Source organism: Ostrinia furnacalis, unplaced genomic scaffold (genome assembly GCF_004193835.3).
Source record: "Ostrinia furnacalis isolate ACB-3 unplaced genomic scaffold, ASM419383v2 OfSCF7299, whole genome shotgun sequence".
Taxonomy (NCBI): domain Eukaryota; kingdom Metazoa; phylum Arthropoda; class Insecta; order Lepidoptera; family Crambidae; genus Ostrinia; species Ostrinia furnacalis.
Window position 1 is genome coordinate 125,470 of NW_021137538.1, and position 12,912 is coordinate 138,381.

At 35.4% G+C, this 12,912-nt stretch overlaps 2 protein-coding genes across 3 annotated transcripts in view; one reads left to right on the forward strand and one right to left on the reverse strand.

The window, feature by feature from the left end:
* Positions 1-1,337: 1,337 nt before the first annotated feature.
* Positions 1,338-10,932, reverse strand: LOC114363795 (store-operated calcium entry regulator STIMATE). The gene is made up of 8 exons (XM_028319616.1): positions 10,630-10,932; positions 10,037-10,165; positions 8,536-8,551; positions 8,179-8,300; positions 5,925-6,124; positions 2,798-2,872; positions 2,268-2,480; positions 1,338-1,754 (listed from the first exon to the last, which is right to left on the reverse strand). The coding sequence occupies exons 1-7, from the start codon at positions 10,745-10,747 to the stop codon at positions 2,391-2,393; spliced, it is 750 nt and encodes a 249-aa protein (XP_028175417.1). The 5' UTR covers positions 10,748-10,932; the 3' UTR covers positions 1,338-1,754; positions 2,268-2,390.
* Positions 10,933-12,641: 1,709 nt separating this feature from the next.
* Positions 12,642-12,912, forward strand: part of HnRNP-K (Heterogeneous nuclear ribonucleoprotein K) — a 33,959-nt gene continuing 33,688 nt past the window's right edge. For both annotated transcript variants that reach the window (XM_028319600.1, XM_028319603.1), the window contains exon 1: positions 12,642-12,809. The gene's annotated coding sequence lies outside the window, so the exon portion shown is untranslated. The remainder of the gene's footprint in view (positions 12,810-12,912) is intronic.

Here is a 12,912-nt window from a genome sequence, read left to right on the forward strand (position 1 = left end):
AAAATAGGCTAACGGAAGAATTTAGAAACGCAAATCTATTTCGATCAAATAACGAAACCATTTTTCAGTGGAAGAATTAGTATTAAATGACTTGATCAGTCTTTATTCGATGTTAGAGTACATATTTTTTATCAAATCATAATGGCACTACTACGAAACCTAAGTACTATACCATACTAGGAACGATATATTAAACAATTTCATTTTAAAAATGAAACATACAAAAATATTTTTATATCCCTAATTAATTAATATGAAGCGCATTTGTACATAATGGTTCAATACAATTCAATTCCCTTAAAACCGATTACATCAATGTTAACGAGAAATAATAAGAAAAAAATTGCAACTCTTTACAAACATTAAATTCAAAAGAAGCCTTATTTTCAATTATTACTTACTTATGGTTTTATTTATTTATTTGAAATGTTATTCATTGCAATTTTTTAAAATTGTATTTTGTAGAAATTAAATATAATTATAATTTAAATGGCCCAAAAAGTGCATAATTTAGTCTTTGTTTAGTGGAAATAAAAAAAATATACGAGAGTTTTAAATGATTTCATATCAACCAAAAATTCATTAATTTTACTATGAATAGTGCCCGATCTTTATACGCATTTTTCTCTCTAAGACCAACAAATTAATAAACATCCCTTCCCCAGATTTTGCTTATAATAATATTTCACTGTGAATACATTGATATCACAAATGACCACACATGGCATATACAAAACAAAATATACATATAAATAGAAATAAAAGGCTCCTTCTTAAAGGTAACAGTGTAACAAACATCCCATGTGTGTGTAGCCCATCATCCGTGAACACGTAAAGTATGAAAATTATTATAAATTCTAGATATAAATCCATGTGATAAATAAGTAGGTATAAAAATAAAATGAATCCTTATAACGGTTTACGGTACACGACGGCCATTTACATGATTATATTACATCATATAGTCAGGGCCTCTGCCTTTGCTGCAAAATGTTTAAAACGTGTAAGACTGTAACCCCCTTACTAATAAAAAGTTACACAGTTGTTGAACACTGTTTTAAAGTAACATTTCCATACTAAACGTCACTTTAAAACACTGTTCAACGAGCGTGTAAGTTTTATTAGTAAGGGGGTAAGTAATTAACACCCGTTTTCACCAACTATGCTTGCTTAAGTGAAGCTGCAAGTCGAACACACAGCGTTGAATAGAGCTCTGAGATTGGTTCGTGTGTGACCCTGTGCGTCCACGCGCACTGTGAGACCTCATAATAATGTTTGTGAATACGAGCGTAAGATTTTCTGAGTGTGTATGCTTAGATTACTTGTGTTTACAAGTTCCAAACGGAACTTGCGGTCAATTATAACGATTTTGATAAGAAGCTATATAAATGTGTGACGCGAATTCTTCGACGCGACGTACTGATAAGGGATTGAACTCACCCACTTTAACCGAGACGAAGTTTTTTCTGTATGACCAGCGTCTTAGAATTAGGTGATCTTTTTCAATTTAGATATTCGTGAACGTTTCGACTTACATACTAATAGAATGATAATATCATAACAATTCGGTATCACAGCAAATAAATAACGATCACCTAGACTTGTAAAGCTTATGCAATGTCAAACACCACGTACAGTCAGCGTTATATAGTTCGTGACACCCAAAGTGGCCAAAAAGTTGACAACACAACCTTATTTCATAGGTAACAAAGACGTGTTGCGAACTTATTGGCTAATTTGGATGTCACGAACTACACTCAACATCAAATAAACCGCACCTTCCGCGACGCGAACTTTAATGATTTTCTTCTGACACAATCATGGTGCCCCAACAAAATTGGTGTTATTTGAAAGCCCAATAAATATCCTTAAAGAAGAACTCATTTAATTTCTTCATAAATGATTAACATATACCATATATGTGACTTGAAAAAAGACCTCACTTTGGGCTCACCTCTGGGATCAATCAGACCATGGTTATAAAACCAAATAATGATCACACGTATCCTCTTTAACAGATGGATAGCGATTAATCCCAACTTGACAGTTTTATAGCCATAAAAGTTGGCTCAAGCGTAACTACCTATTTTTTGAAGAAGTGACTCTGGATCCTTCTAATGACACATTTTTGGGGTAAAAACCTTTCCTTTAAAGAAATGAAGTTTAGAACTAGGCTTTTAAATGGTGCCTATATTGGTGGGAAGTGGGGATGCATACGTTTGAAAGTGCTTGTCGCGGGAGGTGCGATTTATTTGATGTCGAGTGTATTTGACGCTGACTGTACCCGCTCCCGTGTCCATGTCAACATTGTGTAGCAAAGACAAGTAGCCCGAGGTACTTATCTAAAGTAGCGAAGGTTAAGCCCGTAGCGTGGAGGGCCGGGGGTAGGGTCATACGCTGGAGCCCAGGAGCCTTTCGTCCGCCGAATGCTCCTCTTCATCAGACCCTGATTTCTCTTTCTTGATAGACTGGTAACGCACCTTGAATGATATCACTCGATTAACAAATAATCCTGAAGGTAGTTGTAAAGTTGTAATGCTGTCATATTGGCGCGGCAGATACGAAGGTATTTATAATTTTTGTTTTGACAAATAAAAAAAATCTTTAACACCATAATTTAACGTTAACAATAATAAATGATAAGTACTTGAAATCTTTTCATTACATTTACGCGAGTCAAGTCATGTCTGTTTATTTTTACATGATAAGCATAAGTACCTAGGTAATTTAGTTAAAAGTTCATTTAACTCTACACACGTAATTTACTTATCTTTCAAACAGATCTCTTATTATTTACCTTAGTCTTGATTTTAGAATTAACTCCTCTTGGATGGTACATAAGGAAGTTGTCTGTCACCCAAAATATTAAAATCTGAAACAAAAATTACTATGGTAATGGTTTTCTATTTACATAAATTACACGTCACTGTATTAAATACATACAGAACAATCAAAAAACAGCTTTGACAATGTTTATACTGTGCATAATAAACATCTGTGCAAACATAAATATCTAAAAGAAATAGTGTTAATTTTCAATTTCATATTAAGCAAAGGTTTTCATTTTACGATTTTGGATGGTAGGTATAGACTGGAATGACGTATTTTCGATACGTAATTATAGGTGTATTTATTGACAACAAAGTCCAAAGCATTCAAATGAAAAAGCGTCATTACCGTGTCTGCCCTACATATTTTTGTTCTTCAAAAGAATATTAGTCGCGACAATCACGACGCAGTTTGCTAATCGGTAGGTCACGACACGATAAACACTCTTAAAATAATGGGTGGTAAAATAACATCTGTTTTAGTACAGTCGACAGCACATCGGACTGCGATTTTTGTGGCAATATCACACCTATTCCAATCATTATAAGATGCTAGTGTTTATCTCTAATGCCGTCGTGTTTTAGCACTTACATTAACAAAGAAGGGTATGATTACTAATACTACAGCGAGCTCCAGGTGCGCGTCGGTCACCGGCGACAGTCGCAGCGTGGAGAGGACTTCCACGACTATCGGCAGCCGCAGAACCAGCGCCAGTACTGACTTGGCGAACGTCGCAAGCGGTTGCAATATCGCACCTATCACAACTACACAAGATATAGTTCAGCTTGATAGTACTTACATTAACAAAGAATGGTATGATGAGCAATACTACAGCGAGCTCCAGGCGCGCGTCGGTCACCGGCGACAGTCGCAGCGTGGAGAGGACTTCCACGACTATCGGCAGCCGTAGAACCAGCGCCAGTACTGACTTGGCGAACGTCGCAAGCGCAGCGTACAATATGCATTGGCATATCCACGCTGAGCACATCGGTGGTTTCCCTATAAAATATAAAATAATTAGATGACTATTTTAAATGACCTCAGTTTCAGTTTAGTGAATGGTGAGAGAAAGGTTACTGTAAAACTTCTTCTACCCACTAAATTGAGATCACTTTACACTAGCAAGGCAGCCCAAGCTACTAAACAGTGAAAAACGCATCAAAATCGGTACAGCAGTTTTTGCATAATGCACACACAGACAAAAATAAAAATAAGACTTGGGCATGTTTTCATCCTAGAACTCCCTTCAATGTAAAAAAAAATATTTTGTGTACAGGTTTTTATGGTGTTATAAAATAATAAAAGTATAGTTAACAGATATGATCTTTTAGAAAAATAATTACATACAAAGTTTGGTTAAAGTTAAGGTACTATTAGGTATAACACTTACCATATTCACCAAAATTAATTAATGGTATGTCATATGTTCTAGCATAATATTGAGCAAGTCGAATTCCGGCCCATATAATCAGTAGGCCCAATGTGGAGTCCATCATAAAATTAACAATATACCTGATAAGATAAAACAAATGAGCATTATTGGGTCTTTATCATGGCAATATTAAAAATTACCAAAATTAATTAAACTGTTTTTATTTTGAGTCAATAAGGTGGCATAATTATGCATAGTGAAATATTTTTTTTTAAAATTGAAAGTAAATTATTACGTATCTGACAGTGTGCATTTAGAGATACATTCGGACAATCCGCGTCATACAAGAATAATTATACAAAATTTGGGATGAAAAAACAGCACTATCAACAAGAAACCTTTATTTACTATCCATATTACTACAGATAATCACCAATATTCTTTAAAAAAAACACCGAAAATAATAAAAAATATTAGCCGGTGCGTAGACGCCTGTCAACGGTCTGACATTATGAATATTACTGTTAAATCTGTGCAGCCTGTAGCGATTCTATACTGTGTAACACAATCTGTAGTATTTGGTCTAACGTAATATTAAAAAAACATTTAAAAATGGTTTTTGGTTTCTTCCCCATATTTTTGTTTTGGTCAACGTATCTTTAAATGCACAATGCCAAGAAAAGGGTTAAAATAATGGGTGGTAAAATAACATCTGTTTTAGTACAGTCGACAGCACATCGGACTGCGATTTTTGTGGCAATATCACACCTATTCCAATCATTATAAGATGCTAGTGTTTATCTCTAATGCCATCGTGTTTTTAGCACTTACATTAACAAAGAAGGGTATGATGAGATGGTACTCACCTGCCATGTAACATGTAACGTAACCAACCTTCAAGTGAGTACGGCTCGTCCACGGTCATCACGTATTTGGCTGCGAGCTATTGGATCCCACAGCGAGCAGCCTTTGTGCTCGCAGTGATACCGCCCCACGGCGGGTCGCTGCGATCTCCCTGCGAACCACGCGCGAGCAGCGAGCAGCGGGCTCATGCCTATGTACTCACTTGATACAGTATCTGATACATTACATGCTACACGGATAGATGAGTACCCTGCTCTACAGCGAGCTCCAGGCCCGCGTCGGTCACCGGCGACAGTCGCAGTATGGAGAGGACTTCCACGACTATCGGCAGCCGCAGAACCAGCGCCAGTACTGACTTGGCGAACGTCGCAAGCGTTTGCAATATCGCTTCTATCACAACTAAACAAGATATAGTTCAGCTTGATAGTAGGTAGATACTTACATTAACAAAGAAGGGTATGATGAGCAATACTACAGCGAGCTCGAGGCGCGCGTCGGTCACCGGCGACAGTCGAAGCGTGGAGAGAAACTCCACGACTATCGGCAGCCGCAGAACCAGCGCCAGTACTGACTTGGCGAACGTCGCAAGCGGTTGCAATATCGCTCCTATCACAACTACACAAGATATAGTTCAGCTTGATAGTACTTACATTTAACAAAGAAGGGTATGATGAGCAATACTACAGCGAGATCGAGGCGCGCGTCGGTCACCGGCGACAGTCGCAGCGTGGAGAGGACTTCCACGACTATCGGCAGCCGCAGAACCAGCGCCAGTACTGACTTGGCGAACGTCGCAAGCGGTTGCAATATCGCTCCTATCACAACTACACAAGATATAGTTCAGCTTGATAGTACTTACATTAACAAAGAAGGGTATGATGAGCAATACTACAGCGAGCTCGAGGCGCGCGTCGGTCACCGGCGACAGTCGCAGCGTGGAGAGGACTTCCACGACTATCGGCAGCCGCAGAACTAGAGCCAGTACTGACTTGGCGAACGTCGCAAGCGCAGCGTACAATATGCATTGGCATATCCACGCTGAGCACATCGGTGGTTTCCCTATAAAATATAAAATAATTAGATGACTATTTTAACCCTTAACCACTGACGTGTCATTTTGTTACACTAACACTGACGTACGTACGGCATACGTACGTAACTTTGAAGACCTCCTGATGTATCAATAGAGCGTAACTTTGGTGAAATTTGAATTTAAATTATTCACACATGTTTATATTAAACAGAGATAGTAAAATAAACATAGTAACATTAATAGAATAGTATGATATTGGTGAAATCCTCCAGATGTAATAAAATTTAGACAGGCATTTTTTTTAAATCAACACAATAATATTCGACAACACTAGGAACTTCTATTTTGGCCATATTAAAGATTAATAACAGTTTTAATCAGGAAAAAATCTCAATAGCAATAATTCACAAATTAAGTCACTTTTTAATACAGTTCATTTAGGAAGGTTATTTTCTACAGTCTTTCTTTGTTTGATGACCTGGTCACCAGTTTGCCGTGCTTCAAACTAGCTAGAAAATATGAAAATATGGTATACAATCTTCAGAAGAAGTCAAATCCAAAGCCATGAACTAAAGCTTATTTGAAAGCCCAATAAATATCCTTAAAGATAAACACATTTAATTTCTTAATAAACGATTAACATAAACGCGATATACAATAAATGACTTGAAAAAAGACCTCACTTTGGGCTCACCTCTGGGATCAATTAGACCCATTTTTATGGTTATAAAACCAAATAATAATCTCACGTGTCCTCTTTAACAGATGGATAGCGATTAATCCCAACTTAACAGTTTTATAGCCATAAAAGTCAGCTCAAGCGTAACTACCTATTTTTTGAAGAAGTGACTCTGGATTCTTCTACAGACACATTTTTGGGGTAAAAACCTTTCCTTTAATGAAATGAAGTTTAGAACTAGGCTTTTAAATGGTGCCAATATTGGTGGGAAGTGGAGATGCATACGTTTGAAAGTGCTTGTCGCGGGAGGGTCGATCTTTGTGATGACCAGTGTTACCAGTGTAGTTGCATGATGTCATCAGACCATCAGTGAAAAAAAAATCGCCTATTTTATTTGGCAATATTTCGACATTAAAGGATATTTACTATTTATCTATGTATTCGTCATTAGAGTGAATAGCCCAGAAAAATAAATTAGTTTTGAAAGGCCTTAATATGGCTTTTTTGTAACTTTTTGGACTTTAAATAAAAGCCGTCATTATTGTAAGCCATTTTATTGATATTTACCTCAAAGATTAATGTATTTCATTTTATTAATAGGACATTGTCGTTTTTTTTTTTAATATCCGGTATCCGGCCGGATAGTGAGTTACTATCCGGTATCCGGCCGGATAGTAAATTAGGGCCGGATATCCGGCCTACCGGATAGTTGCCGGATATCCGTTTCATCTCTACTTTATATATAGACGACCAAGTAAATAAATTAGACTGCTAACAATTAAATTTTTCTATGGACCAACATACAAAAGCGATGTTGAAAAAGTTACACTAACACTGACGTTACGTACCACATACGTCGGGTGGTCTAGCTCTCCTACTTAGGGACGTGCTACCCATCTATTTTCTCCCGTCGCACACGCATCTCTGGCCACTAGGAAACTACCAAAAAGGACACGCAAAAATTCCCGCACAAAATGAAGTTTTGAACGAAAAACCGTTTGACCGACGTACCACGTACGTACGTCAGTGGTTAAGGGTTAAATGACCTCAGTTTCAGTTTAGTGAATGGTGAGAGAAAGGTTACTGTAAAACTGCTTCTATCTACCCACTCAATTGAGATCACTTTACACTAGCAAGGCAGCCCAAGCTACTAAACAGTGAAAAACGCATCAAAATCGGTATAGCAGTTTTTGCATAATGCACACACAGACAAAAATAAAAATAAGACTTGGGCATGTTTTCATCCTAGAACTCCCTTCAATGTAAAAAAAAATATTTTGTGTACAGGTTTTTATGGTGTTATAAAATAATAAAAGTATAGTTAACAGATATAATCTTTTAAAAAAATAATTACATACAAAGTTTGGTTAAAGTTAAGGTACTATTAGGTATAACACTTACCATATTCACCAAAATTAATTAATGGTATGTCATATGTTCTAGCATAATATTGAGCAAGTCGAATTCCGGCCCATATAATCAGTAGGCCCAATGTGGAGTCCATCATAAAATTAACAATATACCTGATAAGATAAAACAAATGAGCATTATTGGGTCTTTATCATGGCAATATTAAAAATTACCAAAATTAATTAAACTGTTTTTATTTTGAGTCAATAAGGTGGCATAATTATGCATAGTGAAATATTTTTTTTTGTTGTAAGAAAAAATATAAACTGATCTATACATTATCCACTGATAATGTAACTATTAAAACTTTATACAATACATTCCAGAATAATTAATTAATATACAAACCATGTACAAGTGTTTCCTGTAAAGTGTGGGGACAGCCAGACATTGGCTGCATGTATAAGTAGCGCCCCAAGTCCTTGTTTAGACGTGTCATAGAACCAAATTAGCCAGGGCCTCCTTGCATATCGGGGTTCACAGAATCTTTTGCCTAGAATAAAAATTGATTTTTTCTTCAAATAAAAATTTACATTCATTTAGCAAATTACAAATTCAAATTCTTGAAAAAATAATAGTGTCCGACCGAAACTAGTTTTACGACCGAAACCGAAACCGAAAACGAATTTCGGCAACGGTGTCTATTTCGGCCGAAACCGAAACCGAAACCGAAACTTCCTTACAAGGCTCATATTTTGAGGGAAAAATAAAGAAAACGTTATTATAATCAATAGGTAATCAGTCAGTCTTTATTGTTTTCTCTTTAAATTGCATTAAATTTGAACATAATAAAGGCCTTTTTACTCTAAAAGGTATCAAATTGTGTATTAAAAAGAATTCTACATTTTTTTTAATTACTCTCAATATTCAGGACATCTACCTACATAAACCGTCCCATGGTCGGGTCTTTTACCTTAATAATTTCTCAAAACAAAACTGGTACAGGGTGGCCCAGAAGAAAGTTCACTTTTGAAAATTCAAGGAAACGAAAACTGTAATTTTTTATAGAACTTTTACTATTGCAATTTAAAGGAAATTTAATGCAATTTATTTTTAAATTTAACTTTATTGAATTACATCGCCCAGGAGATTTCCTTGACGCTTACAACATTCGATCAACACACATCAAAATCTTGAAAAGCGTTCGTTAGAATTACCTCGAAACCTATTTTCAATTTTTTGCCGAATGCTCAGCTTCAGTTGCTGCATGGTTGTTGGATTATAAAAGAACACTCTATTCTTAATGTAATACCACAAAAAAGAATTTTCTGGAATGAGATCAGGGCTTCCTGGGGGCCAGGAGATGTCACCCCTGCCTGAAATTATTTTTTTGTGGGAACATGTCTCTTACCATCTAAATGCTCTCATTTGAAGTGTGACACGTAGCCCCATATTGATGAAACCAAGTGCTCTGGTCACAGCCTTGCGAATCTTGCAGGTTTGAAATCAAAAAGCATTTCAGCCTAATAGTATAGCGCTCTCAAAAATTAATCATCCTTTCAATGCAACAAACCAATTAAGCAGGGGTAAAATCTCATTGCCTCTAAGAAGCGCTAATCTCATTCCAGCAGACTTCTTTTTGTGGGGTTACCTTATGAGCAGAGTATACTCTAATAATCCAAAAACTCTGCAGCATTCATCCATCCTGAATCCATTTCGAGGTAACTCTAACAAAAGGCTTCCAAAATTTTGATGTATGTTGACCGAATGTTGTAAACGTCAAACATATACGATAAAATTTATAAAAGAAAGTAAATTTTAAAATAAATTGAACTAAATTTCCTTTAAATTGCAATAGTTAAAGTTCTACAAAAATGAACAGTTTTCGTTTCCTTGAATTANGTGTTTCCTGTAAAGTGTGGGGACAGCCAGACATTGGCTGCATGTATAAGTAGCGCCCCAAGTCCTTGTTTAGACGTGTCATAGAACCAAATTAGCCAGGGCCTCCTTGCATATCGGGGTTCACAGAATCTTTTGCCTAGAATAAAAATTGATTTTTTCTTCAAATAAAAATTCACATTCATTTAGCAAATTACAAATTCAAATTCTTGAAAAAATAAATAAATAAATAAATTTTAATAATAATTATAACTTAATTACAATTTAAGGCTAATTAGCAAAAAATGTTGTAGTTCCTAGTTAAGTAATTTGTCCAATTGGTCAATAGTTCATTTTCAATTAGTAATTACAGAAAAAGTGTACATAATATTGATTTAATTATTAAAATTATAAAAAACAGTATTCAGGCGAATACCAACATGAAAGAGCAAATTATTTTAGAATCTATTAGTTTAACATGTACCATTTTCAAGCGAAATATTGTAATACAAAAGGTGCATCTCAATTAAACCGACGGTCATGCCGCAAATGGAAATGTTGCAATGATGGAACAAATTAGGCAGCACTTTGAATTCAACCTTGAACTATTGAGAAGTGACTTACCAATTAAGCAAGTAAAAGCTAACACTGCTAAAAGGAATTGCATGAACCACCCATAATTATTGGTCAGTGCATCCTTCGGGCAATGCAGCTCAGATAAATATCCAGAACTATTATTCATGTTTCATTTCTTGACTCTAAAAATTAGTGCTAATGAATTCCCATGCAACTGCTTCACTTGTATAATTTTGTTTAACTATCAATATATCTATGAAATCACAATCGAGAAACTTCGAAATCCATTTGAAAACATATGTTTTTAGTAAAAAAACGATTAAACTCGAAAATCACCAAAGAAAGATTACACAAAAATCTGACATTTTTTTTTTTTATTAGCTGTCATCAATGTCAACTAAGACTTTTTTGGGTTCGATTCTTCTTGAAAAGGCACAGACATTATGCCATACAGCATACAGCCAAGTCTCCAGTTTTAATTTTTCTTTCTTTCCCTTGAGTTTCAATAGTTTTAAAAGTAAAGATGTGGCGCGGCCGAGACTATTTTAAGGACTTCATAAAAGAAAATTTCAAAAGTTTTTACCTACATAAGTACTGAATTTTCATTAATACTGTAAAGTTACATCAAAATCCGTTCTGTAGTTTTTGCGTGAAAGAGTAACAAAGACAAAGTATAGCCTNAAACATACATCCATCCATCCCGATCCATCCAGACATCAAAACTTTCGCATTTTATGATTTTAGTAGGATGACGCGAGAATCGGACCCATTTTTGACAGATTCGTTGCCAACATTATGAATGTAACAAAAGGAATGTTCCATTAATTTTAATGATATCGATTTCAGCCCCCCCTAGATAAGTTGCATTTTTTGATCGAATCAAAAATCGAATCCGTTGAAACTCCATATAAAAAAAGGCTTTTCGATCATCTTTCAACATAAACACTATATATTTTGCATTTTATCTAGGGAGGCTGTATGTGATTGTCTTTTTACTACTTTTACACTGAAGTTTTGGAATAAAATAAATAAATAAAATATATCCTTGGACATTTTACATTGCGCCCCTAGTCTTAAACTAAGCAAAGTTTGTACCATGGGAAATAGTTAACGGATATAAAAATCCATAAATACCTACTTTTTGTAAAGTATAGAAATAAGTTTAAACTCGTACTACAAAACAAACTAACGAGTACTCGTTCCAATTTGTATTTAAATAGTAATGTTAATAGCACCAAGAAGACTGCATAGCAGAGATTCTCCATTTTTATTGTCTAGTGTCTACGAGTATCCTATTTTATAATTAATTATTATTTTTTATCATGGCACAGAAAGCCGTTTTTTCAACACATCCTCTATGAGGGTGTGTTCTGCCTTCGCAGATGTTATGGATATGTAGTTTCGGTTATGTATACGGTTACGGATATAGGAATAATATTATACCGGTTCGGTTTCGGTTACGGTTACGGATATTTTTTTTATTTCGGAAATCCGAAAGTTTCGGTTACGGTTACGGATATCTGTGCTTTAGAATGCAATTTGCAATAGTTGTCCTACACCGTTGATTCATGGCCGCACACTACATCGAATAAAAAGTAAATAAAAAACTAAAATTGATACTAGATGGTATTATAAAGGTAAATCAGGCTGTTATGTCTTTACATTATAATGCTAATTACTAAAAAAAAAACAATTTAAACTGCCTACATCCGAAACTATCCGAAACTTTTGAATCGGTTACGGTTACGGTTTCGGATTTTTTTTTCGGATATCCGAAAGTTTGGGTTACGGTTACCCTTAACCACCTGGTTCTGCGGATAAACGCCCGCTTTTCCTAAGCAAACATCAATTTGTTTTTGATAACAAAAATGACCATTTAAGTGTCAGACATCAAAAATATGATTGAAATTTGACAAATATTGACAGATGGAGGGTTTCGTATTGATTAAGTAACGCAGACGGGCAATAAGTATTATAGGTCCTTAATCGATATTTATACATATGGATGTAGACTTAGTCGATCGATTATTATTAAATTCAGCTGGGGCGCCTGGGGCATCACTAGTGTCAATGCCGCGTGCGTCGCCATTTTTGTCGCTGAATTTATTTAGTCGAAAGTTATTTTTTACATTGGAATACTGCTATTTTAATTCGCATCAATTATTGTCAACAAGTAGTTAATAAATGAGTGCCTAATTAATTTTCGCCCAGTCAACCTACAATTTAAAGTAAGTACCTGCATGTTTTATCGATTTGATTTCGCCCGGCATTGATTGTAAAATGAAAAATGTTTTGATCGAAGTAGAGTAAGTACTAAACTTAAATTAATGT

Excerpts from the sequence above, each read along its gene's own strand:
- LOC114363795 (XM_028319616.1), bottom strand. The coding sequence starts at position 10,747 with ATGAATAATAGTTCTGGATATTTATCTGAGCTGCATTGCCCGAAGGAT. Across the intron at positions 6,125-8,178 it reads AATTAATTTTGGTGAATATG|GGAAACCACCGATGTGCTCA; the intron begins GTAAGTGTTATA and ends TATATTTTATAG. Across the intron at positions 2,481-2,797 it reads ATTCTAAAATCAAGACTAAG|GTGCGTTACCAGTCTATCAA; the intron begins GTAAATAATAAG and ends ATATCATTCAAG.